We start from the raw sequence: 26313 nt of genomic DNA on the forward strand, positions 1-26313 counted from the left end.
ACCAATCTACCATCTTCTCCTTCGAAATGTTCTCCAAGGGACCTATACTTTAGAAAATTGTAAGTGATAGGGTGCTTTTGAAGGCTTGTAAGCAGAGAACATGCGGAGGCAGCTCAGTTTTAATGAACCCTCCTAGTGTCTGTGTAAGATAGATTTGAGTGGACTAGAAACAGAAACTGTAATTAAGACATCATTGGAATAGTGTAATGAGAGGTTGAGCTGTGACTAGGCATAGGAAAGGAAGGCTGGATTGGGCAAATAGGAGTCAAAGATGATGGCTTTCAGATTTTCAGCTTTGAGCCTGAATAGAGAGATATAAAACACGTAAGTAGGTATTGGGGTTGAATATGGGGCCCAGAAATAATGAGACTGGTGTTAAAAAGATGAATTGAAGTGACTGTGACATATTCATATGACAAGGGCCAGTAATGGGGTCAGTATAAAGTCCTTAAGCTAAAAAGAGAGGACTTAAAGTTGAAAATCATAGCATAGAGATTTGAAAAAGGAGGGAGTGCTAACTGAAAGTGAAGAATTGCCAAATTGGTGCATGATGGGGGTGCTGTGGTGCTCATTCTCGTGGGACAGCGCAGGCCATGAAGAAGACCTGGTGGAATGATGAAAAATGGAAGAGTGCATTATAGATGCTAAAGGAAAAAGGTTTACAAGCAAGAGGAAGTGGTCAATACCTTTTCATTCTTTTTAATTGGTCTAACAAATATATATTGAATGTCTACTGGTTTTTGAATGACTACATGTAGTCATGTCCCTACATCCATGGTTTTATACTTTTATAATTTTTATAATTTTTGGCTGAGACCTACAGTAGAAAATATACTTTATATCAAGGCCCATACACAAATGTATAATGTATGAATACATAGATATGCTCAAAACTAAAAAGAGCTTCAGCGCACAGTATGTATGTCTACTACATTTTAGTAACTTTCTTTAATTCTACCCTATTTCATTAGGAGAAAAAAAAACTACTCATTAGTCTTTCACTAATGGGTTGCAACTAATATTTTGAAAAACATTTGATTCTGAAAATAAAATGACAAGTTAAAACGCACCACATTTCTTCAAAGGATCTTAGATAAATATAAATAAAGAACCAATGTAAAAACTACCATTTTAAGTGCTGCAAAGTAAAGTTACATAGATTAAATAAAGGTATATGCCAGGAAGATCTGAACTGGTGGGGTGGGGCGAGGTGGGAGAAGGGGGAACAGAAAAGGGAGGCTTCCTTTAGAAGTGGTGATTGAATTGAGATTTGAGGAGGGTTTGGAATAAATTCGAGGGTAGGTTATTTAGAGAGAACATCAAAGATCTTTGTGAGAGGCTGGATAACAGTGTGAGAGAGTCCTGGTTTGCCCAACTGGATGGACAGTAGTGGGTGGCATTTGCTGCAAAGAGAAAACAAAAGAGGACCAGACTGGGGCAAAGATGGGGCAAGAATGTCACAAATTTCTTATTAAACATGCTGCTTTTGAAATATCCAAGTGGTAGAATCAAGAAGGTAGTTAAATAGGGGGATCTAGATTTCAGGGGCAAAGGGTAGGACTTAAATAGCAATCTAGGTATGGAACAGTTTAGAAATAAAGCAAAAAATGTTAGTAGAGCCTGATAATATTTTATTCCTTTATTTATTATTTGCACTGATTTCATAAGTGAATTCTCAGAGACTTTCAAATAAATTACATGCAGAAAATGGGTCATGTAAAGTAGAGTTATATTCATGTTATAAAAAAGTTTTAAAAGACTAGTTGTGGTATCAAACCTGGGTAAAAAGATAGTTGTCCATGATTACGATAATGATGGTGACTGACGATGATAAAAATATTAGCTAGTACTGTATGTTTGGCACAGTAATACCGTGTTTCCACGAAAATAAGACCTAGCTGGACCATCAACTCTAATGCATCTCTTGGAGCAAAAATTACTATAAGACCTCGTCTTATATTACATTATTATATAATACCCAGTCTTATATAAGATCTGGTATTATAATATATAATATTATATCATATTTATTATATTATATTATATCATATCATATTATATCCGGTCTTATAGTAAAATAAGACCAGATCTTATATTAATTTTTACTCCAAAAGATGCATTAGAGCTGATTGTCCTGCCAGGTCTTATTTTCGAGGAAACAGGGTATGCTCTTTATATGCATTATTCCGTTAATTAAAAAAAAATCCACCTTATATTAAGGTAGATATCCCACTCTTCCAGATGAGAAAACTAAGGAATGGACACATACAATAATTAGTCCAAGGTCACAAAACTGAGAAAGCACAACTCAGGGATACCTAAAATGAGCAGGTTTGTCTCATTTTAGAGCCTAAATTCTTTGTTTACTGCTATGTTGTACTGTTTTTGAGTATAACATTGTACAGCCAAATGCTGTACAGACAACATGCTGTCAGACAACGTTTGATCACATACTTTCCTCAAAAGAAGTACTGTTTTGTAAGTTGATATATATACACACATATGTATCAATCAAGATAATGACGTTCTAAATATATAACACCAGTTAAAAATTACGTTGCTTATAAATGCCTTTAATAGCAATAAAATAATAAGAAACATAAAAGGATCTTATTTGTTATTTTACTGTTCGTTTACTCTTTCTTTCATCACTGGTTTGTTGAGCACCTATGTATGTATCAGGTACTATTTTTGGTGAGAATATTTAAGTTTTACTCGGCTTCTAAAATATTGGAGACTGACTAAGTCATTAAGTAAGCACACATATTTTTATTTCTGTAGAACTGTCATTTCGGGTAAAATAATGCTAAGTTTAAGATTCTTTTTTTATTGTAGTATAAAGGTAGAATAATACTGAAAGAGAAATTGAATGTTTCATATTTACTGAGTTAAACATTTTGGGTCTTTCTTAAAATTCTTTTCAGAATTGGCTCTTCAAACGTTTTTTTCCCCTTCCTCTCATTCTTTTTATCAAAGCTTTTTCTTGCCTGTTTCATTTCATATAAATATAGGAAAAATAACTTTGCATCAGCATTTCTTTTCATATCTCTTTCTGAAATTGTTCTGTAATTTGTGGAAAACAAGTACTTTCGTTTTAAATGGTAATTGTAAAAGTGTAAAGCTTACCTTAATTGGAAATAAGTAATAGCTTTCCATTTAAAACTTTGGGAAAATGCTAAATATAAGAATGTTAACATGTCTATATATGAATATACTGGTATGTCAAAAAGGTTTGAGTAAATTATTTAAATTACTTGGAAACGTCTATAAAGGTCTGGCATGCTAGATTCCTTAATGATGTTTTTTTCCCTTCCAGATCTTAGTTTTCAAGCAGCTTCTCAAATAATGTCCACTCCAATTTATGATGCCATAAAGTTAATGAAAGATATTTCACAGAACTTCCCCATAAAAGCCAGGTATAGTAAAGTTTATTTGTTTGATTATAGCCAGAACTCTTTCCATTAAATAAATTTTATGAAAATAGCTTTCATTTAACATAATGATGTCAGTTAATTCTAGTGTATATAGTGTTTATGAAATAAGGGCCTTTTTTCATTATGTATATTGGTTTTTTTACTAGAGCCGAATATTGGCTTTTGCACATATTTGTGTACACACTACAAAACAGAACTCTTGGATTAGAGGCAAATGGAAAGGAAAAAAATAGTTCATTTAAAATATATATATTTGAATATAAACAGTGGGACATAATAATCCAAGAAAAAAACTTGTTTATGCAATAAATTAAAAGGGAGTATTTTTTTGTCCCCTGTGGAGGATGATGAAAAGTATTATTCTAAATAGATCTGTGCCCAAAGGATGGCCAAATCACCTTCTTGCCCTTTCAGATTCCAAATAATTAGTAATGTCTTAATTGTATGGAATATTTTATGCAAGACTTTTTTGCCAATAGGATATCTAATTGAACTGCTTCCAGAAATACACATGTTATGTTGAACAAATCTCCCAGTTCAACAGGTATTACATTTGCATATATAAAAGTTACCAATACATACAGTACAGGTCACCATGTATTGTAAGGATTGACAAAATAAGACTTGGATGCATTTGTATTTGGGTCAGGAATGACAGAATAGAAAATTATAAGCAACCAGTAAAATGTAAAATAAGTTGGTTTATATTAAAGGCATTAACAGTAGTTTTTTTTGAGAGGAATTGGAGAGCGTCCTTGTGCTCTCAGCATTCCTTCTGAAGCAGTGGATTATTGCTAGGCCTCTGTTTGTCTCACACCCTGTTTTGTATATTTTTCCAACTTATTGAATCTTAAATCTAGATATTATTTACCTTTGTAAGATAAATAAATAGTACCTAGTTGACCACAGGATACCAAGAATCTTTCCATGGTGCCCTGAAAGTAGAGAGGTTTGTCACCTTGTTTACAGATTAAGAATGAATATATTGATAAGACTCTTTTAGCCAATTTTAAACAGTCAAGAATTTGAGAAGTCAGTATTTATATTCTAGAATACAAATATGAAATATGTGCCTATGTATGTAAATATGTTTAGCCACACTGCTGTTTATTAACAGTAGCTTTTGAAATTACTCATCAAATAAAGTAAAATAATTTTAAGTTTTAAGAAGACAGTGAGTGGGTTTGCTCTTTGACAGTAAGTCAGTACTATTCAGGGGTTCTGTTGTTAAACTCTAATTTTAACAACATTAGATTTAAAATATGGTTGATCATTAAAGAAAATTTGCAAACTATGCTAACACTGATTGATAGCTAAATTGTAGAGCTGAGCATATCTCTAAAGCCACTTGGTAGACAATCAGTAAATGTTTTTTGAAATAAAGTGTTTCCTAAATGAATGGAAAATTTGCATTATCAAATTTTCAGTTGTAATTTCTCTCAAACACTGCCAAATTTTAGGAAATAATACACACTAATTATGGGTTGTTTTAAGATACACCTTTTTCTTTGAGTTTTAGTTAAAGTAGAATTTTGCATTAGCAATCTTAATTTTTAAATCATTTTCTTCTATGCATAATTGACAGATGTAATTAAGCATTGTTAGGAATGATCAAGTCAAATAATAGACTTATTTTTAAAATTTCTGCTGTCTTTAAATTAGAAGGGCATTATAAGCTCTTCAAGAGTGAATATGTGAAGTCAGTATTATCAGTATTGCAGAACGTATGTACTCTGGTAAAGATCCCAGGTTAACCAAAATTCTTCATGTATGAATACTCTGAAAATTGTCTGTTTGCACTGACACACATGACAACATTGGTAATTTCATACAAAATTTCTCTGTATTATATTACATTGAATTATAGATTAGCCCTCAACATTTAAGGAACAGTGAGTTATGTCAGTATTTATTTTTCCAGATCTCTGACCAGAATCGCTGTAAATCAATATCTGAGGAAGGAAATACAGGAAAATCAGAAGGTTTGTTTGAATTCCTTTTTTAAAAAATGTACTACACTAGTATCACTGTTTCTGACTTTGGATCTTCAATTTTCATACAAAACATTATTAATTTGTATTATTTTGATTACTAAAACAGTTCAGGTTTTTCCAGTTTTGTATTACCTACTTTATATAGCATGCAGTCTGTGATTCTAGCCAATCTTTCCTGACATACATTCGGTTTACTTCCTCATTCACCCTATGTGCCAAACCTATTGTCCACATAGTATGATTTTTTTCACAGGATAAAGAACAAAGACTATGAGTTAATTATTCTGTTTCTCATAATTAGTTTTGCTTAAAAGTTTATGAAGACCAAATGAAGTTTAGACTGGAACATTACTAGAATCCTATAACATGTAGAACACAATTGTTTGATAATTTGCTAAGATTCTGCCAAATGGTTTCTTAAATTACCTTAAGATCCCAAATGATGCTAATTGTCTTAGTACTTGTAAAGTGCTTAGAACATGGCGTGGCTTTATTACATAGGACTAGTTTGCCTTTAAGTAATACAGTACCAGATGCACAGGGCCCCAAGCAGTAGGAGTTAATTTTTTTCACATAAAACCCACATACATGGTTTTTCTCCTTTGATGGTTGCAAAATGGCTGCCACAGCTCCATTATCTGAATGCAAAGCAGAAGGAGGTTGAAGATGGTATCAACCACATTTATCCTCACTAAAACCTTCCCGGAAAACTTCAACCAACTTTGACTTCCATCTCTTTGGCCAAAATTTTGTACTCTGGGTATTCCTAGCTGCAAGAGAGGGGAGAAAAGTTACTTTTCTAGTAATTGAGGCAAGCAGAGGAGACATGGGTTAGAGATGGTGCCAGCAGTGCCTATCACACTGAGACAGTAAGCTATTTTTAGACTCTTCTTTTTCACATCCTGAATAAAAAACCTTCTTATATTAAGATTTATATCTGATTTGACTTCAAATTTTAAATTCAGAATGTGTATAGTTTCAGCTTAGGGATCTCCAGACATGTTTATAAACCAATTTACCATTGTAAAGCTCAATCAGTCTCCTGAGATCCAGTGAATTGGAAATGTTTAGCTTCAGGTAATGGGCCAGCTCCATTGGTTGTTAAAGGGATACATTGCAATACATTGTTTTTTGAATGAAGTCATATCTCTCTATTGGGGATTTGTATTTATTTCTGCTCCAAGGCTAAGAGTATTCCCACCTTATTTCACATTAAATAAAAAGTTTGTGTATGTTTTTTGGACCTTAAAAATAGTGTGAAATCTAGCTTCAAACCCATATGAATAAAACAGAGGCAAGGAATTCTTATGGAAGATTTATTCTTCCTCCACTAAAAACCAAAAAACAAAAAAACAAAAAAAAAACCAAGGTGGAATCAATGAGTTTCTGTGCTGTTTCTGCAGGGCATTGTTTTTTCCCTAGGTCACCTTTCACTGTGAGTGTAGCACTTCTTTGTGTGCACAAGGCTCTTTCTGATCCTACTCCCTGCCCTGGGTGAGCCCAAGGCTTTGCTTCCAGGACTTTTGAGACTGACGCTTGAAAACCCAAGCTTCAGGCCACCTAAAATCGTTTACATCCTTGGACTCCTATTCCTACTACTTCTCTGCCCTTAGGTGAAGTCTTTACTTTGAAAAGCTAAACCATTCGTTTCGAGGGCATTATTAATATTTTAATCTAGCATTTTTGATATTTGCTTTTAGTGGGAAGATTTTGGGCTGTCTGGTTCATCATGTTGCTGGAAACTGAATTCTTCCCCCTTGATTTGAGAAAGGCTGCCGGAAATCATACAGTCAGGGCAATTTGCCAGGATTTGAGGCTACCTCTCGGAGAAAAAATGTGTGGTACCGTCTCCAATAGAATGGCAGTATTTCAGCTGTCAGCTTCACTGCGTTCAGTGTATTAGCCTTTTTGAGCATCTTCTCTGTTCAAGGCATTGTGCCTAGCATGAATATTCTTGAGAGAATTAGCCATTTAGTATAGCTATGTGTGCTTAATATGTGTTCTACTTAGCATCGAGATGCCTAAAACAAATGAAGCGCTGGGAGCTTGAGACAACAACCCGTGTGATGGTGCAGTGTAAGTTTTGGGAAAACAGACAATGAATTCCCGGTAGACTTTGAAGTTAGACTATAGATTTCTTAGAATAAGTTAACTATTTGATAGAAAGGTGCGTAGTGGCTAAAGACAAATCAGTATTTTACCTATGAATCTTCTCAAGTCAGGGTTTACTTTCTTGCTAGTATTTTGCATAAATCCAATGGAAATATTGTCCCTCCTGTTACAAACTTAGTTCCTCCTTCTCCCTTCTCTGTATGTAATTTGCCTGTCATGGTGAGTGATAAGCATAAGAAAAATTTACCTCCGTGAAGCCTTCTCCGAATCTCGTCAAGTTAGTTGCTTCATCTGCCTTTCCAGATTAGGTCACTTATCATGTGATGCCATTGAAGTGCACTGTTTTAAAATGGTTTTTACTCCTAAACAAATTTGCCCGTCCTGATAATAGTAGTTATAAAAGCTTCATTTATGAGTACTGTATATGTGACTAGACACAGGTATATGTTACGTTTAAACTTTATAACAAATCAGTGAGATATAAGTACTCTATTTTACAAATGAGGAAACTGAGACTAATGGAAGCTAAATAAATTTGCCCAAATCTTATCACTAGTAAGTAGCAAGACTATGACTTACAGTAGATCTGTCTCCCTCACCATGATCTTAACTACATATGCCGAACTGGCAAGAACATTGCTTTTTTCACTTTTGTTACTGCTCTAGTGTCTAGAGTTATTTCTAGCGTACAGCAGGCACTCGAGAAATAGTTAATGAATGAAAAGAAAAGACATAGAGCATTGAAACACTACTTTAATGGAAACCTTCATGAATTTAGAGTGATCTCCAAATATTTATACATACACCAAAGTTTCGAGTCCTGGGATATCAAAGAATAGGAATGTGCCAGCTATCAAATTCTAAGTGTGCGCGTGCACATAAACATAGTCATACACAATATAAAATGTAGATTAGTAATCGTTGTAGATTAGAACTTTAATATCACATATTGCAGAATAAAAATATTCAAGTATTTGTGTCTTGGACCTATCATCAGATTCCCATCACTAGATTGGGGTGGGCAAACTACTGTACTGCCCACCTGTAGGCCAAATCTGACCTGCTACCTGTTTTAATAAATAAAAGTTTTATAGGAACGTAGTCATGCCCATTTGTTTGTTATCTGTGGCTGCTTCCATGCTCCAAGGGTGGAGTTGAGTGATTGCAACAGAGATGACATTGCTAGCAAAGCCTCAAATATTTACTATCTGACTGTAGAAAGTTTGCAGATTCCTGACATAGATGGCTCCTGTTATATGACTTAGTTAACTGTTATTCTGCTGTTTCAAGGATCTTCGCAATAGGTTTGAAATTCAGCCAGGTGATGCTTGTCTATATATAAACGGACTTCGTGTTGATATGGACAATTATGATCCTTTTAGGTAAGTATTGAATTATTGATACAAACTGTGGCTTATATAAAGGTAAATACTGTCTTGAATTTAGTATTTGTCAAAATGCAAATAATCACTTTAAAGGTAAAGCAAATACATGTTTTTGATTGTATAAAACTCATATTAACATTATGGTAGAATACACTCTTAAGTGTATTAGAATGTCCGAACTGGGAGAGACCTTGGAGACATTTGTTCAGATGAGAAACCTATACCTATCCCATCATTTGAAACTCTTTCATTGAAGAGTAGGTTTATCTTTTATCAGGGAGGTTCCTTGGCACTAACTAGGCTAGGCAGCCAAAGAGCTCTACCCTCTACATGAGATGTTTCTTCAGAAGAAAGAAATTAACAGGTATTTATGTCTGTCAGAAAGGAAATTTGAAGTTATAGAATGCAGGGTGCTATCTATTTCCTTAGGTCAAACATATTCTTTAAAAAAATGCTCTAGGACAGAATTAGATTGCCTTTTTATTTATCATGGCCTCTGGCCCATAAATTAAAGTCATGGGCCAAAATCAGAGAAATCAGTTTATTTTAAAGAGAAGGATAAAGTCCTTTAAAATTTAATATTTCGAGTATAAAATGAATTTAGTAGCCATAATACTTTAGTTCAGATACTCCGTTTTAAATCAGTGGAACACATTGTATTGTTAAATGTTTATTTTCCTACCATTTTGGAAATATATAGGAAACTACAGGAAAGACTCAGAGTAGATAGTTCAAATGGGGTTCTTCTCTTTATTTAGTTGAATCCTTGGACCTAATATTGGAAAAATGATAACCTAAGATACGTAGGGTAAGTACTACACATAGAGTAGAGCAGTTGTTAGCTTTTGACTTGTAAACGTCAGAGGGACAAGAGTTACATCTGTGCTCAGGAACAGTGAAAACAGATTTAAAAGAAGCAGTGAAATGGTAGGTAGATTGTGGGAAGTTTTCTGTGGCAAGTATGGGGAAATTTTCACAGCAGGAACATTTTGATGTGTAATTTAGAAAGGCTGTAAGTTATTCAAGAAATACAGCCCCCTTGCCTGCTCCACCTGGTATGAGTGATATGCAGGATGTGGGATAGATACATTTTTCTTCCTCATTGAAGTGATCACTGGTTGTAGCTGCTATAATTCCTATAAAGGAGGAAAAGGAAATAGGTGAGGATATTTATATCTTCTGACGTTTTTAGTACCAAATAAACAGTTAAAGAGGTTCTCAGAAAAAGATCAGAACATGTCGGTAAAATCAATGTGATGAGGTTATGAATGGAAGAATCTGATACAGGAAAGAGGAGAGGAAGGAAACTGTCACGTTACTGAAGTTATATCCTAGATGTAGAGAGAGATCCTATGCAACTAGTACTTCAGAATTGTCCATTTGGGGGGAAAAAGGGGAGGAGTGAGTAATAATTTTTCGCTTCCTTCCTACCTCCTGTCTCTCATTGCATTTTTGGGTTGAGAAATGGCACCACTTCCCATGGCCTAACCCTTCTTCCTCTGATCCTGGAGATACTGGGAGAAGCCAAAGCCTCCATTGGTTAGGTCGGCGTCCCATCAATCAAGGCTGTGCCCAAGCCTAGCCTCACTCCCAGGGAGGTAAGACAGTAGGAGGCTGTGGCAGTGACCAGGGAGAAAGGCAGCTAGGACTGAGTAAAGCTGAGGAGTTCCGTAAGTGGTGTCTCGTGTATCTACTTCAGAGCCTCTCACACGTCTTCGTCTCTAAGCAGTCACCTCAGCCACATACTTAGCCAAACAAAAACTGGTACAAAGTGGATATTATTCATTTTGATAGCCAACCTGTTCATGCTTGAGCAGTGTCATACAAATAATTACCAGAAAGAAAGAAGTAACAACGCTGTCTTGATAATCCCCACTTGTGTAGATTTTTCTGTATCCTAATCAAGTTACCTGGATCAGAATTTTTGGGGGCTCTTGATAAATAAGTATTTCTAATGCAAGCAACACTAAAATTCAATATTATAAAATCAGTATTGAAATTCAATTTAGTAAGTATCTGAGTGCCTACTATGCTATAAAAAATGCTCAAAATTTGGGATATAGTGGTGAATAATGTAGAAGTAAATCTTGCCTAAGTGAAATTTACAGTCTAGTGCAATAGCTGATATTAAATAAATAATTACAATGGGATATGTTTTATAAAAGACAATGTGTAGTGCTTTGGGAGTTTATTACTCTAGGGATTTAAATCCATTCTTAATGGAACATGGGGAATGTGGATATCAGATTTCTCCAAGGAAGTGATATTTAAGCTAAGACTTAGAGGATGAATCAGGCAAATGGAGGAGTGGAGGTTCTGCAAGGATGTCATATTTGAGAAAATGAAAAGTCTAGGATGGCCATACTGTGGAGTGAGGAGGAACTGGAGGAAACTGCGGTTGCCAGGTGGGCAAGGATCAAATTGTAGAACCAAGTTTTGGATTTTGGCCTTTTATCTCAAGGGCAGGAGAAGCCAGTACAGGGTTCTAAGCAAATCTAAAGACAGTATTTAAAAGAGAAGCATGAAACATTATTTTAATTATTTACAATTCCAGAGATTTAAGGAGTTTTATTGATAAATAAAACTACTATATCTAAACAACTAGTTTGTTCTTTTTTTTTAAATTGACATACAAAATTCCTGATTTGGAAAGAGGAAGGAGGAAACTAATTCTTACGGGGAAACTGTGTGCCCAGTAGTAAAGTAATTTAATACTAATATCCTGTAAAGTGTTTATGACTGTTCTCTTTTTATAAATAGGGAAATGAAGACTCAGATCTCACACAAAGATAGCCAATAGTAGCAGGATTCAAAATCTCATGCCCTTTCCAATGTACCATGTTAATCTATTTTTTGTGTTAATGGTTTCCTTAGAACCTAGGTTACAAAATATAAAATGATAGTTACAGAAACTCTGAGGAATATTTAAATTCTACTGCATGATAAGTATTTGATCAGTAAGAATTATAAAATTTTTAAAATAGAACATTGACACTGCAGTCCAAAATTTTTATTTTGTAAGTGAGAAAATTTAGACTAAAGGGATTAAGAACTTCAAGAATCTACACATGAAACAGTGTTACAGCCCACTGTTTTTATTTTTTATTATTTATAATAATTTATTATATGTAAATGTATTATTTATAATAATAAATCTTATTAAATTGATGACTTGTGATGTACAAGCTAGTACTCGCTTTATCACAACTCAATTCCTAATAGATTTTATTTTTTGGTAAGACATTTTGTAAAGCAGTGGGCAGAGCTTTCTAGGATACAGCCATGTAGAGCTGAACTTATACAGGTCAGCTTCAACCCTTATAAAACAGCTTTCTTAAGAGTTTAGATATTAGATCTCTACTTTTTAAATGTGAATTTCTCTAGTTTTTCTCTGAAAACTGTACTCTAAAATCCATGTATTGCTTTATTCTGATTTTATTCATTTCTGAAAGGGGAAGTCATTTCCATGACTGGATTTTTTAATGTAGCACTTAAATTAATATTACAGATCTGAATTTTAACACTTCGTTTTAAAAGTAATGAAGTTCTTTTTTTTCTTACCTGGTAAATTTTTATCTTTTTAAACAGGAACACGTTTTACCACAGTCTATAAAGCCTTATCTTTACAGATGCAGGGAAACACTGCATTTCTATAGTGTTCATACCCCAGTTCTACCACTCCACTAGCTCAGACCTGGGAGGGGACTTCACCTGTCTGAGCCTCAGTGGCATCATTTGAGACTTCCTGAGGCAGTTGTGAGATGCAGAGGAGCTCCGTTTGAAAAGTACTTGGCACCTGTCAGGCACACAGTACGAGCTTGATAAATAATGAGTAAAGAATCAAATTGCCCAAACTTTTTGTCGGTAGGGTTTTTTATTGATGTGTTTTCTAGCAGTAATACTTTCTATCATGTTTAAGAGCCATCCAATTATATATGTAATTAGAAATTTTATATGTAGTCTAAACAAATGTGAACTTTCATGCTTTAATGGGGCTTTTTGTACTAAAGTTTTATATTTTAGATCATGTTTGATCTTGTTTTGTAGCAGATTTATCAAAAAAGTGACCTATATCTTTCCCTTAATTTTTAGCTTGCTCAAGCGTGAGCCAATTCTCGCTTCTTTGATAGGAATATAATAATTAATATATCTTGTTGCTTGTCATCTTATTTTTTAAATAATAGATTTTGTTAGCCACTAAAAACAAAGAACCCTCAACATAACTTTAACCTGGAAAACTAATTAGAAGAATTCTGTCTTATTTGTTAATGAGTTCAATTTAATTATATTTTTTCCTGCTATTAGTGAAAATACCAGTGGAACTTGTTTCTAACGCTTTGAGAAAGCTATAGACCTTAAAGGATTTTTTAAAATGTTGGAAGATCAAAACTAAACATTTTCTTTTCTTTAAATGTAAAGTGTTTTGGATATGCTGAAACTAGAAGGAAAAATGATGAATGGCCTTCGTAATCTTGGGATCAACAAAGAAGATATGAGCGAATTTTTAAAGTTAAATTCACGTGTTTGGGACAATACTTACGTTTTAGATATTAGGCATTCTTCAATAATGGTAAGTGCTCATGTAATTCCTTGTTTTAAAACCTTTGGTAGATTTAAGACTTAACATAAAACCAAATATTGTCAGTCTTTAGAATAAATTTAAGCATTTTGAAAGAAGTGGTCGCAGAGCTCAGTGAGAAGAAAAAGTACAGATTCATCTCCTCTCACTTTTATACCTTCTTTTCCCTTCCTCGTATCCTTGGCATTTTCTCACAAGATCACCTACTCATTCTTCCATCATCCTTTCCAGCTTTAAAGATAAAAGCAAAACAAACAAGAAGAACAAAATAACCACATGAACAACAGCAAAACGCCACATAGTTCATACTGAGGGATATAAGATAGCCACTTTCATCTAATGAAAACCTTGCATAGACCGTTTTCAGTGCCTTGTGCATATTCTGGCCTGTGTATTATGTAGCCTGAGTGAAGTTTTTCATATCTGATCACATCACTCTCCCTGGCTTAAAGCATGAAAACAGTGATTAGACTATGAAATAGTCTTTTCACACTATCCCTTATCTCATGCTTGGAAAGCAAATTTTCTCTCTCTGTCCAGTGAATTCCTTTTTTTTTTTCAGACTTCAGCTTCAAACAATACTTCCTGAGAGAAGCTTTCCTTGTTAGACAATTTTTTCCACATATACATTGTGTCAAGGAGCCCCGAAGAGCACCATCAAGTTTGGTGATTTACTAAAAGCATTCCAAAGGCCTAGAAATTGTTATAGTCATGGTTATGGTTTATTAGAGCCAAAGAATACAAAGTAATGTCAGCAGAGGGAGAAAGGGCATGAGGTGCAGTCCAGAGAAAGCAGGTGCAAGCTTCTGAGAATCGCTGCTAGTGAAGTCATGGAGGCCATGGTTAATTCAGTGTGTAACAACACATGCAAAGTGCTGCCTACTGGCTTGGGCCTGGGAGTTCGGGGCTTTGGAAAGGGGGATATTATATAGGCATATCATGGCTATGAGACTGATCTCAGTCTCTCAAGCTCCAGACCCTCAAAGGAAAAGCAGGTGTTCATCATAAGTAATGTTGTTTGTGTAAACTGTATACTGTCTGCTGCAGCAGGCGGCAGCGCCCTAAGAATGCAGAAACTGTCAGTCATAATATTCCTAGAGCTCACTTACCAAGAGTCAACATAGAGAACCTTTATCACAAAAACAGGCTCTTCTCTGGAACGTGCCAGATGTGAGCAACCCAGGCCTGCTGAATTAACTCTCTCTCTGAGCCTCTCTCTGTCCTTCTCTGTCTTTTGCGTTCTCTCTCTCTCCTCCATTCCTCCCTCTCATATATATGTATATATATATATATATATATACATATATATATCATAATTATATATTACATATATATAATATATATAATATGTTATAGAACTACGGTCTGTCAATCTCTCTATATACTTAGCACAATTACAATTTTTCATTTATCCTATGATTCTTTGATGTCTTTGTTTATTCTAGACTATATAAACTTCTTGAAGGTTGGAATTTTATCCGTTTTTTTCTCTCACCAATGGTTTTAGTACATACTCAATAAATATTTAGTACATACTCAATAAATATAAATATTCCTTGAATGAATAAGTAAATATTTATCTCCAACATAACACATAACTTTTAACAGTGCATCTGGGAGCATTCTGATTACAACATAATATAAAAATGTTATATCACCCTTGTGATTTAAAATTATAAAAAATATAACTATTAGAAATGAGAAAATTATTGTATGACATAAAAGTATGTAACAAAAACTCCCCAAGGAAAGCGATTACAATTAATGAGACTTTAGTAAAATGCGTTTGAAGTGACGTTAAGCTGATCAAAAGCTTTTTTCCAAAAACAATTTGGATGACAAAATGATTTATTCATAATAACATAAAAATTTTAATCCTTGATAGTATCTTAATAATAACTATATAAAAGAATGTCTTTTATATAGAATCTTAATAACTAATAATAAAAACTGCAAGTTAACTGAGGAGACATAAAGAAGGATAAAAGGACACATGGAAAGGGACTGTTAATTGGCATACCCTTTTAAAAAAATCACAGCTGTGGTGCCCTTATAACGTTCATATACTTTGATCTAATAATTTCATTGGAAACTATCCTAAAGAAATAGTAGGAAATGGAGAAAATCTTTATACCCAAAGATATGAATCATTACTGCATATTTCTAAAACAAAGTAGAAATACGTTATGTATATATGAAATAGAAGAAAGTAGAAATATGTTACGTATATAACAGAGAAATGTAGATTGTGTGTCTACATTGTTGAGTATTATCTAGACATTAGAATTGTGTTAATAAATATGTTTTAATAAGCAAGTACAATGGCTGTGTTCTCATGTTAAAAAGTAGTCATATGATATCATCACATGTGAAAAGATGGACACAGGATCAGACGCAAATTAATGAGTTATTAATGAGTGATGTGGTAAAATGAGTAGTTTTGTTTCTCACACTTTTCTGTAAATTCCAAGCTTTTAACAGAGGGTATGTATTACATGATCAGGGAAAAGAAAAAAAAAAAGGTTTTAAGAGAAAAAAAACTGTCAACATGTTGCTAATTCATTTAAAAGTCTAAGGAATTCGCTCTGAAATATCTGTTATTACAGTTACTTTTGTCCTACCTGGACGGCCTTTCCCCTTGCAAATTAAGTCCACCATCTAAGAATCGTGGATCGGTAGCAGCACCCTGAACATCAAAGCCCTCAAACTCATTAGTTACCATTTGTGTTTTCTAGAACAGTGTGTGACTTGTTATCAATGTTTACTGTAATTGTTTTTACTGCTTTTTGGACAATATTCTCTCAATTGAGTAGATGTTACTTTTACTTGGGTATCTGTAAGCTCAATAATAGATGTCTTTCCTAAAAATGTTTTATTAGAAAAAGGAATGACCATGTCAGTAAAATTCAGGCTTTGCCTTTTCTTTTAAGCATTTATGTTTTTTGTTGTTTGTAAAAAAGAAAGCAGTGAGTCTCACTGAGAAAATGAGGGAAGTAATTTTCAAGGCTCTTCTGGACATAAGAAATAGATCGATAAAGAAACTTTGCAGTTCCATTTATAAAATAACATCTTGGTCCCTTCAGGTTGGCAATAAAGGACAGTTAGTTCTTGTGGGGAGGCCCTGTGGGGAGGTCCCATTGCCCCTCCCTCTGCAGAGTCACATTGCCCTGGCTAAAGTTTTCTGTACTGCTAGAAAGTCTCCTACTCCCTTGCCCAATTCTTGAACACCTCTGGAGACATTCTTTTCCAGGGAAGTTCTCTGTTCTCGCTGAAAGTGTCTCAAAGTAATTTTTTTGAGGTAAAATATACAAAACATAAGATAGGCTCTTTTAACCATTTTAAGTGTGAAATTTAGTGGCATGGGGGACATTCACAGTTTTGTACAAACATCACCATTATCCATCTCCAGAACTTTTTCATCATTCCAAACAGAAACTCTACTCATTAAATAGTTACTCCCCATTCTCTTCTCCCGTAGGAACCTCTGTTGTACTTTCTGTCTCTGAATTTGCCTATCCTAAGTACTTCAGATAAGTGGAATCATACATTATTTATCCATTTATGCCTGGTTCATTTCACTGTACATAATGTTTTCAAGGATAATAGTATAATTTTTAAAATATCTTTTTATGCATACTATTAAAGGTAGTTTCATGTCTCAACTAAATTCTTTTATTTTTCCACTTGGAAAGTGCCTGCTTTGAGGAGAAAATTATTTCTGAGACTTTACCTTTAAAAAATTAACTGGCAGAAAATGCAGAGATCTGAGGTCTCAGCACTGTTTTCAGCTTGGTCTGGTATACAGGAAAATTAACTCACACATAAGCTTCATTTTTGCTTCATAACTTTTGCTACCACCCAATATGATATGTATTTATTGTTTGTTTATCATCTTCTTTCAGTGGAATGTAAGCCCCACGAAAACCAGGACTTTGTTAAAAATCCTGAATAAACATCAGGTCCTGTCACACAGGAAGAAGCACTTAGAAAACTTGTTGAATATTTCATGTCATGAACGAAAGCAGTACTTTACTTTTCATTCTTGTTTCCTTCTAGATCTATCTCCCCACGACTTTTTGTCTTCACAGAGAAAGTTGAGTCACTGAGTTACATCACTTTGTACCTCTTTGTACTTCCCCCAGAACAAACATTGCCAGTTTATTTCTTAAAAGTTGCTGATGGATAGTTGAGTAGGAACTCTAGAAGATCATCGGGTATTCTTCCATTCCTGGTTTACCATTCCAGGTTTCTCTGTCCAAAACATCAGGAGTCACAATTTAAATTTTATCTATGAGTAGTTTAGTTGTTTGTTTCCACTTATGCTACAATACTTCAGGTATCACTAGCATTTTGTTAAGAGTCAACGAAAACAACCAGAGGATTGAATGGTGGGCTCTGTTGGATTATAATTCCTTTTCAGTTCACTGTACCAGAATACCCACAGGGAAGGGGGCTTTGGGAATATTCCAACAAAACCACCCCTGCCCCAGGCTGCAGCTGTTTTCTGTTGTTATGTTAGTAATGTAGCCATATTCCTAGGGTGCTCATGATCATTTTCTTTGATTTCTTCTTCTTTAATATTCCCAAGTCATCCTAGTCATTTGTCATTATATCAAAACAATTATAATGTTTTGCTTTGTCGCCAAGATGACAGTGATATAAGTAAAAAGGAAAAAGAAAAGCACCAGTAGACACAGGCAGAGGATATGAGTTCTTTATCCAAGTTCAGGATGTAACTTACAGTGAGCCCCAGAGTCATAAAGGCAAGATTCCTTGTCTGAGTCCCATAATGATGTTGTAAATACGTTGACCGTAGACATGCGGGTTTCTGGACTGTCAGTTTGATTCTGTTAAGCTATATCATATCTTTATGTCAGCACCCGCTGTTTGATTACTGCAGCTGTGTAGTAAGTTTCAAAATTGGGACTGTGAGTCCTCCAACTTTGTTCTTCTTTTTCAAGATTGTCTTGGCAATCCTGGGATCCTTGCCTTTCATTATGGATTATAAGATCAGTTTGTCCATTTCTGCGAAAAAGGCAATTGGAGTTTTTAGTGTGGTTTTGTTGAGTCTGTAGATCAATTTAAGGAGTATTGCTATTTAAAAATATTAAGTCTTCTGACGCATGAACATGGGATACCCTTTATTTAGGTCTTTTTTCATTTTTTTCAACTAAGTTTTGTAGCTTTCAGTGTATGAGTCTTATACTTGATAAATTTCTTCCAGGTATTTTACCCTTCTTGATGCTATTGTAAATGGAGTTGTTTTCTTATGTTTATTTTAGGATTTTTTTTTCTTTTTGCCTCTTAATTTTTTGTTGAAAACTGGATATTTTGAAAATTATAATGTGTCACTTCTAGAAGTCAGATTCTCACCCCTCTGCAGGGTTTGTTGTTGCTGCTTGCTGTTGTTACACTTGGTGACTTCCCTGAACTCATTTTGAAAACTTCTGTGCTCTTATTCATGTATGGCCACGGAAGTCTTTGTTATGTTCGCCTACTCATCTATAAAATATGGCACAATGATTTACTTCAATGCCTGGAACCAAAATATTTCCCAGTCTTTCCAGAGGGGCTCTGCGAGCACTTGGAGGGAGAGGAGTAGCACATGATGATCACTCAGCCAGGCGGTTTGCATCTCTGCCTTAGCCAGAGATTCTTGCACAGAGATTGAAACTCAACCAGAGGTGTGACCTTAGGAATTTCTCAGGTCTTCCCTGAGCATGTGCATATCCCTGGGCACTTCCATGGCTTTTTATATTTCCAGGAATATGTCGGAAATTCTGAAAGCCCTATTCCCCAAAAGATCTCATTCCATAGCCTTTCCTCATTAGGTTTTTGGTGACTCTATTGTTTGTCGCAGCTGTTTTCTGTTACCTCAGGCAGGAGTAACTAAAATATTTGCATGTAAATTCCACAAATTGGGGTAGCAGTTTTAACAGTAGGCAAGTTTTGAGTTATGCAGGATAATGACAAACCTTTTCAGCAGGTTATCAGACAGTTCAAACAAAAAATTCTTTCAGTATGAGGTGTGTTCTACTCCCTCCAATATCGGTATTGGAATGTGAATTGTCATTTTCAAAGCTTGGGAGGAGGAGATGGTAAGTTAAAACACCACAAATCTCTCTTCTTACTGGGATTCAGCCATTTTTCTTAAATAAGCACTCTCAGGGTTACTGCAAGCTTTTGGTTAGTTTTCATAGTTCTTAAAATGTTGATTCTCACAGATTTTCTAGTTTTTATTGCTTTTATGTAAGTGGAGTTTTGGAATTTCTTAGCCATTTTAGCTGTGGCACTCCCTAAAGAAACCCCAAAAGATGTGAATTTTAAATCTTTTAAGTTATTTGCTTTTCTCGAAGAGTCATCCTATAACACCATAACCCATCTTGTGTTCATCTGTTGACCTATATAATTCCTTGAACATTGAGGAGATTGTCTCATAGGTTCTAATCTATAAATGACAATATCTTTTATTCAGTATCTCGGTAGCCCAATATATATAAAGGCAAGAATTAGGACCAACAGAACCAATAGAGGGAGATCATTAGAATATCAGTGCCAGTTCTACATGCAGCTTGGTGAGACCACTCTTCCAGTTATTGTTGCTGCTTCTGTATATTTGCTTGAGACTAAAGAAGTGGGCATTTCAATCTCTCTGGGCATGTTCAAAGTGATTTCCAGTGTTATTTCAGTAGTTCTCCAAAATGGATCAGGATATTATATCCATTAGTTTACCCAACAGCCCTACTATAAATTTGGCCATTGCTATAGTTTGCTAACTTTAGTTAACTATAAGGTCACCTAGGACACTTGTTTTAAGTGGAGATTTCCAGTGCCTATTCTAAGATTCTGATTTAGCAGTGTTGAAGGGCCAAGGAATGTATATTTTAAATAAACACCTCCAGCTGTGTTGATCTACATTAAAAGTGACTCTCCCTCCAGTCCTTATTCAGCTTCAGTGGGACTGATACATAAAGCATGAAGCCAATTTCTCACTTAAAATAAGAAATACAACTGACTACCACAGGGATCAGATATTCACAACTTCTGTATGGTGCTTCTCCTCCTCTGGAAGGGGATTCTCGTAAAAGAACAATTAACTAGTCTAGACGCTGCTGAGTCTAAGAGATTTCCAATTCACAGGGGATTTCTAGCATATTGTGACATCTTTAGAACTGTTTCCATTACCTTTACATCTTGGCAAGAAGAATTATCTCAGAAACATCACAAGATACACAACTACTGACTTTTCCAGGGGACCAAAGCTCCCTTCTGTCTCAGTACTACCAGGACACGTTATAGTGGAAATAAACTGATTAGTTTATAGTGGAAATAAACTAAGATCCCCATCATACTTGTTAACCACATAGAATTTGTTGCAACTGTCCACTGCTATTCCTTCTCAGATGTCTTACAGACATCTTAAGTATGTCTAAAACTGAGTTAACTTCCTCTTCAATTTCCTGTCTCCTTTCCTCGAAAAGCCTACCTATCTTAGAGCCTAATATCTCAGTGTTGATATGGTGTTCCTTCTGAAATCCATGAATTACCCTAGATTCCTCCCTTTTACTCATCCCTCTTTGTGTGTGTCTCTTAATTCTGTCTTCTCTCTAAAACCACTGCCTCTGACTTAGCCCTCCAAAACCTCATGGCTAGATTACTGCAAAAGCCTTCTGATTTCTTCAGGTATTGCTTTCTCCCATTCTTTCTCTCCTCTCAAACTTTCAGCTACATGTATGTTATATCTTTTGCCTGTGTTGCTCATCTCTCTCATATTTTGTTTTGATTTTGCATTATATTTTTCTCTGTGTACTTTACTTAGTGTATGTTCTGTAACTTTTATAAGTGTTCTATTTTTCTTATGTCTAAGCCTTTAAATTTGAGAGGGTGGGTAAAGGACCTCATTGCTTCCTATACTACTGATAATTAAGATAAATACTTACCTCATTTAAATGGTTTAAAATTGTTATACAATTTTAGTTTTTAATATGAAGAACATACAAGTAAATAGAGTCAGTGTTTGGGAGGGAAAGCTTCATGTAAAAGGCCATGGTAACGTAAAATTGTTGCATGTAATGTGTTCCTTTATTTAAAGACTATTCAACTGGCTTCCTATATTTAATCAGAAATATAGAAAATCCTGTGATGTTGTCACTTGTTTGATAGAGTAAAATTTGTGTTTAAAAATTACTTAAGTATTATGTTAATATAGCTTTAACAGATTTCTGGATTCTTTTCTAGTGGATTAATGACTTAGAAAATGATGATTTGTATGTTACGTGGCCTACAAGTTGCCAGGAACTTCTAAAGCCCGTATTACCTGGAAGTGTACCTTCCATAAGGCGTAATTTTCATAATTTGGTGAGTTGTATATTTTGAAATTTTGTATACCTCTTTTATAAAGATATCAGCGTTCTTTTTGGATTACCCTACCCTTGGTAAATGGGCATCTGAATAATATGGAAGGAGATTCAACAAGCTTGAGTGGCAGGGCTGACGAGGTGTCCATGGCAATGTCATATTATCTGCCTCTTACTATGTAGCTTTCCTGTACTTCAATAGTAACAATATTAAGTTGATGAGTTTCTTTTACATTTTCTGAAAGGAATTTATAATAGAAACTTTTCTTCTACTTTGTAAAGAACTAATGATTAAAGTTTGGTATTTCAGGGGAAAATACATAAATCCTGTTTTATCATCTTAGCATATAAATTCATTATTACAATATAAACAACCCTATAAAACTTTAAAATGTGGAGAAAACACTGAGGGCTTTATTTTTTTCAGGAAGTGAATATCTTATTTCCTACATCAACCTGGAGTGAGCAGTTATGTTAATGTTTATTTTTTTTGGTTAAAATTCAGTTACCATTTCCTTTTTTTAAAAAAAAAATTATCACAGAAAATCCAATGAACATTTAGAATAAGATATTTCATGTTGTGTAAAAAATATTTACTTTATGCTGTGCTTCAAAAAGAGGATGAGTAATCTGATATTAAATTCCATGTATTATATTTGGATGTACAGCTTTTAGAAATATTTCATAAACACATTATTATATCCATTTCTCAGAATTCTTTAGAATTACTAGAAATTTCATTTTAAAAAATTGCATGTTGAATTTCATACTTGTAGTACAGAAATCAGACTAAACTTGAATTTCATGAAAATTCTTAACTGTTAAATCTAAATAGTGATTATAGACTGTCTACTTTCTTTTAGGTTCTGTTTATTGATCCTGCTCAAGAATATACCGTGGATTTTATAGAACTTGCTGAACTTTTATATTACCATAAAATTCCTCTTAGGTAATTGTCAATTTATAACAGTGTCAACTGAAGGAAAGGCAATGATGTTCATGTAGTATTACACAGAGTATTAATGTGGAGTTCAGAACTTGGTTTATCTCTAGTTCCTGATATAATGTAGCTATGGGTTGTGAAGTGTCATACACCTTTATGATAGACTCTGTTAATCAAAGCTGCTTGGTAATCTTGTTTATCCTGTTACCTTCCTGAGAGAATGACCTGATCATTTTGGGTATTTAAGATGGATCCATTTCCCTGTGATTATGTTAAGAGTATGCTTCCCCCACACACACCACACACACACCCTTTTTTTTCCTGTGAAAACATGGTCATTTGAAAATGCCATCCCAAGAGAGTGTTTCCATTTTGGGATCCATCAGGTATGAAAATTTCATTGAATAGACATTACAAATCAAACCTTTTCAAATAATAATATTCCCTTTTTCCTCATCTACTAACAACGAGGTGTGATCACAAAATACAGTGAATGTTTAAATAAAAAAATTATCACAGTAAAAGACACATTGCCATTAATCTCCATTAAAATACTCCCCCTTGCTTCAAATACATTGATTCCATCATTATTGGCACTTTTTGAAGCAGCTCTGGAAGTCCTTTTTCATGAGTGTCTTTACTTCATCTTCCCTCATGACAAGGCTCCATTTCACACATCGCTTCTGGTACAGAAATTTCTGTCAAATAAAAATATGGTGTGTTCTCACCCACGTTATTCACTGAATCTGGCACTGTGCAAGTTCTGGCTCATCCCCAAAGTCAAAATGATTCAGGAGATCGAGGCAGCCACAACAGCGCAACTAAAGACATTCACGAAAGAGGACTTCCAGGACTATTTCAGAGAGTGGCAAGAATAATGGGATAAGTGTGTTCGAAACAAGGGGAGTATTTTGAGTAGTCTTAATAGCAATGTGTCTTTTACTGTAATAATTTTTTTTAATTTGAACATTCATATTTTTTTATCACACCTAGTATTCTCTCCAGCTACATGTTGTAGTCTAATAATGTTTACCACTTGTGCTTTTTGTGGTTCAACGCGTATTTGTGACATTACCTATTCATCTTTTTTCCCCAGAATTGGTTTTGTGTTCATTGTTAATACAGATGATGAAGTTGATGGAGCAAGTGATGCTGGAGTTGCTCTTTGGCGAGCTTTCAACTATATTTCAAAAGAACATGATGTTTCACAAGCATTTATTTCCATGGCATATGTGAGTTTATACTCTAGGCATAATTTTTTTAGAATGTATAGTGGGTTGCTTTGCATTACTATAATTATTATTATTATTTTAACATTTCAAAATTTATGAAAACTATTGTGGCGATTAATACAGATAATGAATTTAATTCTTATAACGCCCAAGCGAAATACATGATATTGTCCCTGATTTATAAATTATGCAACTGAGGCTCTCCAAAATATGTGAACTTCCTTAGGTGTACTGTCCAATAAAGGAATTTAAATTGTATAAGTTTAGAGGAAAACATATTAATAGAAAATTATTAATCAAGGAAGAATTGTTGTACTAGGTCTTGTATAAAATCATGAATAGAAAAGATTATGCAAAGTTAAATATTCTAAATGACAAAGTAAATAGACATGTCCTAGAGAATTTCAAAGGAGAAAGAGATCATCGCATGACAGTAAATTGTGAAAATGGTAAGCTTGACACTGAGTCTGACAAAGAGATCGTATAAGAAAAGTCAGACATTGTAAAGAACCTGATTAAGAAAGAATTAGAGACAGGGAGATTATTTTATTATTTTATAATCGAGGTTTTGACACTATTATAGCCCATTATGAAAAAATATAAATGTATTAAAGAATTATATTGTTATTAAGAAAATCAGGTTATAGCTTAAAAAAATAACTACTATTCATTTTTAAATTCATTGGTCTTTTGCTTGTCAATCATTATAAACTAGGAATGTTTTTTTTAAACTGAGAATGAAATTACTAAAGAATGTAAATTTTCTACCCTATTTCCGTAGCTCCCTGGAAAACCACTAAATTCCTTATTAGTCCACTATCCTGGGGTAAACTACCCACACTTCAGTGACTTAGGATATATTCTGTTCTGTAAAATAGTGCCATGGAATGCATGTCCATATTACATATCAACCTGTTAGTTTTACTTTTGGTATTAAGAGTTTATAAGGGGCTTAGTCAAATTGACGTACCTTTTACTATAGTCCAACTACCTTATTGCAAAAGGATCAATATGATATTCAAAACCAAGAAACTTGAAGACCTTCCAAAATGATAAAATTATCTTAATTATTTCTATTGAATCTCTATTCTGTGAGCATTTTGTGTCAGACATTAATTTGCATGTGATGACATTTTTCAATCACTTGGCTTTTGATTTATCGACTGTGATGTTCAGCATGATATTATAGTTTCTTAGAAAACTGAACTACACTTGAAACCATAGGATTTAACCAAAGCCACATAGAAATAAGTATTAAATATGTTCTGTAGCTTATAAAATATGCTAAACAAATAGAGGAAGAAGGAAAGGGAAAAGCAAATAAGGAAGGAATATCTAGGGAAAGCATATTAGAATCCACTGGGGTCTGAAGTGTGACAATGTTTGTGGTTATTCAAACTATGTATACAGGCGACCTCAAAGTTTGTGCATGCCATAAAAAAGTAAAATACTGTGCTAACATTTTGTTAGGAATGTATTGTGTCCTTTAGATGACTTAAATTTGCTAACTTAGAATATATTTAACAAAATCTAGTCTTTTAGGAAAACACAAGAATTATAAAGTTTCTTTAAAACTGTTTCATTACTTTCAATGAGCAATTGTTTTATCTAAATTAAATAATTTGAAAAATGCAGTATCAGGAGAGAGGGGAAATAAAATAGGAGGCCAAAATCATAATAAAATTATACAAAAATTGTTGAAATGTGATAGAGAATTTTGGTAGAGTAAGTACAGTATTTATAGTAAAATGATCTGACTTTATAGCTCAGCTCACCTGCACAGTGCTATACAAACTTACAAGTAATTTAATTTTCCTCCCTACCTTACAAATTTAACATTTTTAAAAATGTATGTTACATGCTTCATGAATATTTGATTAATGCATGTTTGAGAATGTAAAAGTACTTTAAGACTTGGCCGTGATGGAGTAACTGACAACAGATTAGCCATCTAAAAGTAAGTAATTACAAAACTGGACAAAAGGACATGAAATAAGTCTGTTTTCAGTCATTCAATGAGAGCAGTAGGAACTATGATCTTTGCAAAAAAGGTGAAATAAAGGTATTTATGGATAAAGACTGAGTAAATCCCTTGCTGCTTCAGAAGAATTGCTAAAGGAAATCATTTAGGATGAAAGGAAATGACACCAGATGGTAACTCAAATCCACAGGAAGAAATGAAATGGTAATAGTAAATAAAATGTAAATGTATAGTTAAATATAGAAGGCTTTATAAATATATTTTTCTCTTCTCTTTAAATTACAAAAGATTGAGTA

General features: G+C 34.1%; 1 protein-coding gene across 1 annotated transcript in view; it reads left to right on the plus strand.

Moving 5' to 3' along the window:
* UGGT2 (UDP-glucose glycoprotein glucosyltransferase 2) overlaps positions 1–26313 on the plus strand; it is a 147788-nt gene that overhangs the window by 38492 nt on the left and 82983 nt on the right. Inside the window, exons 9-15 of the mRNA XM_081047050.1 lie at positions 3317–3416; positions 5356–5416; positions 8831–8922; positions 13345–13495; positions 21743–21862; positions 22725–22810; positions 23901–24036. Of these exons, the coding sequence (XP_080903176.1) occupies positions 3317–3416; positions 5356–5416; positions 8831–8922; positions 13345–13495; positions 21743–21862; positions 22725–22810; positions 23901–24036 (746 nt within the window). The remainder of the gene's footprint in view (positions 1–3316; positions 3417–5355; positions 5417–8830; positions 8923–13344; positions 13496–21742; positions 21863–22724; positions 22811–23900; positions 24037–26313) is intronic.

The sequence above is a fragment of the Rhinolophus hipposideros genome, assembly GCF_964194185.1.
Source record: "Rhinolophus hipposideros genome assembly, chromosome: 4".
In the NCBI taxonomy this organism is placed as follows: Eukaryota; Metazoa; Chordata; class Mammalia; order Chiroptera; family Rhinolophidae; genus Rhinolophus; species Rhinolophus hipposideros.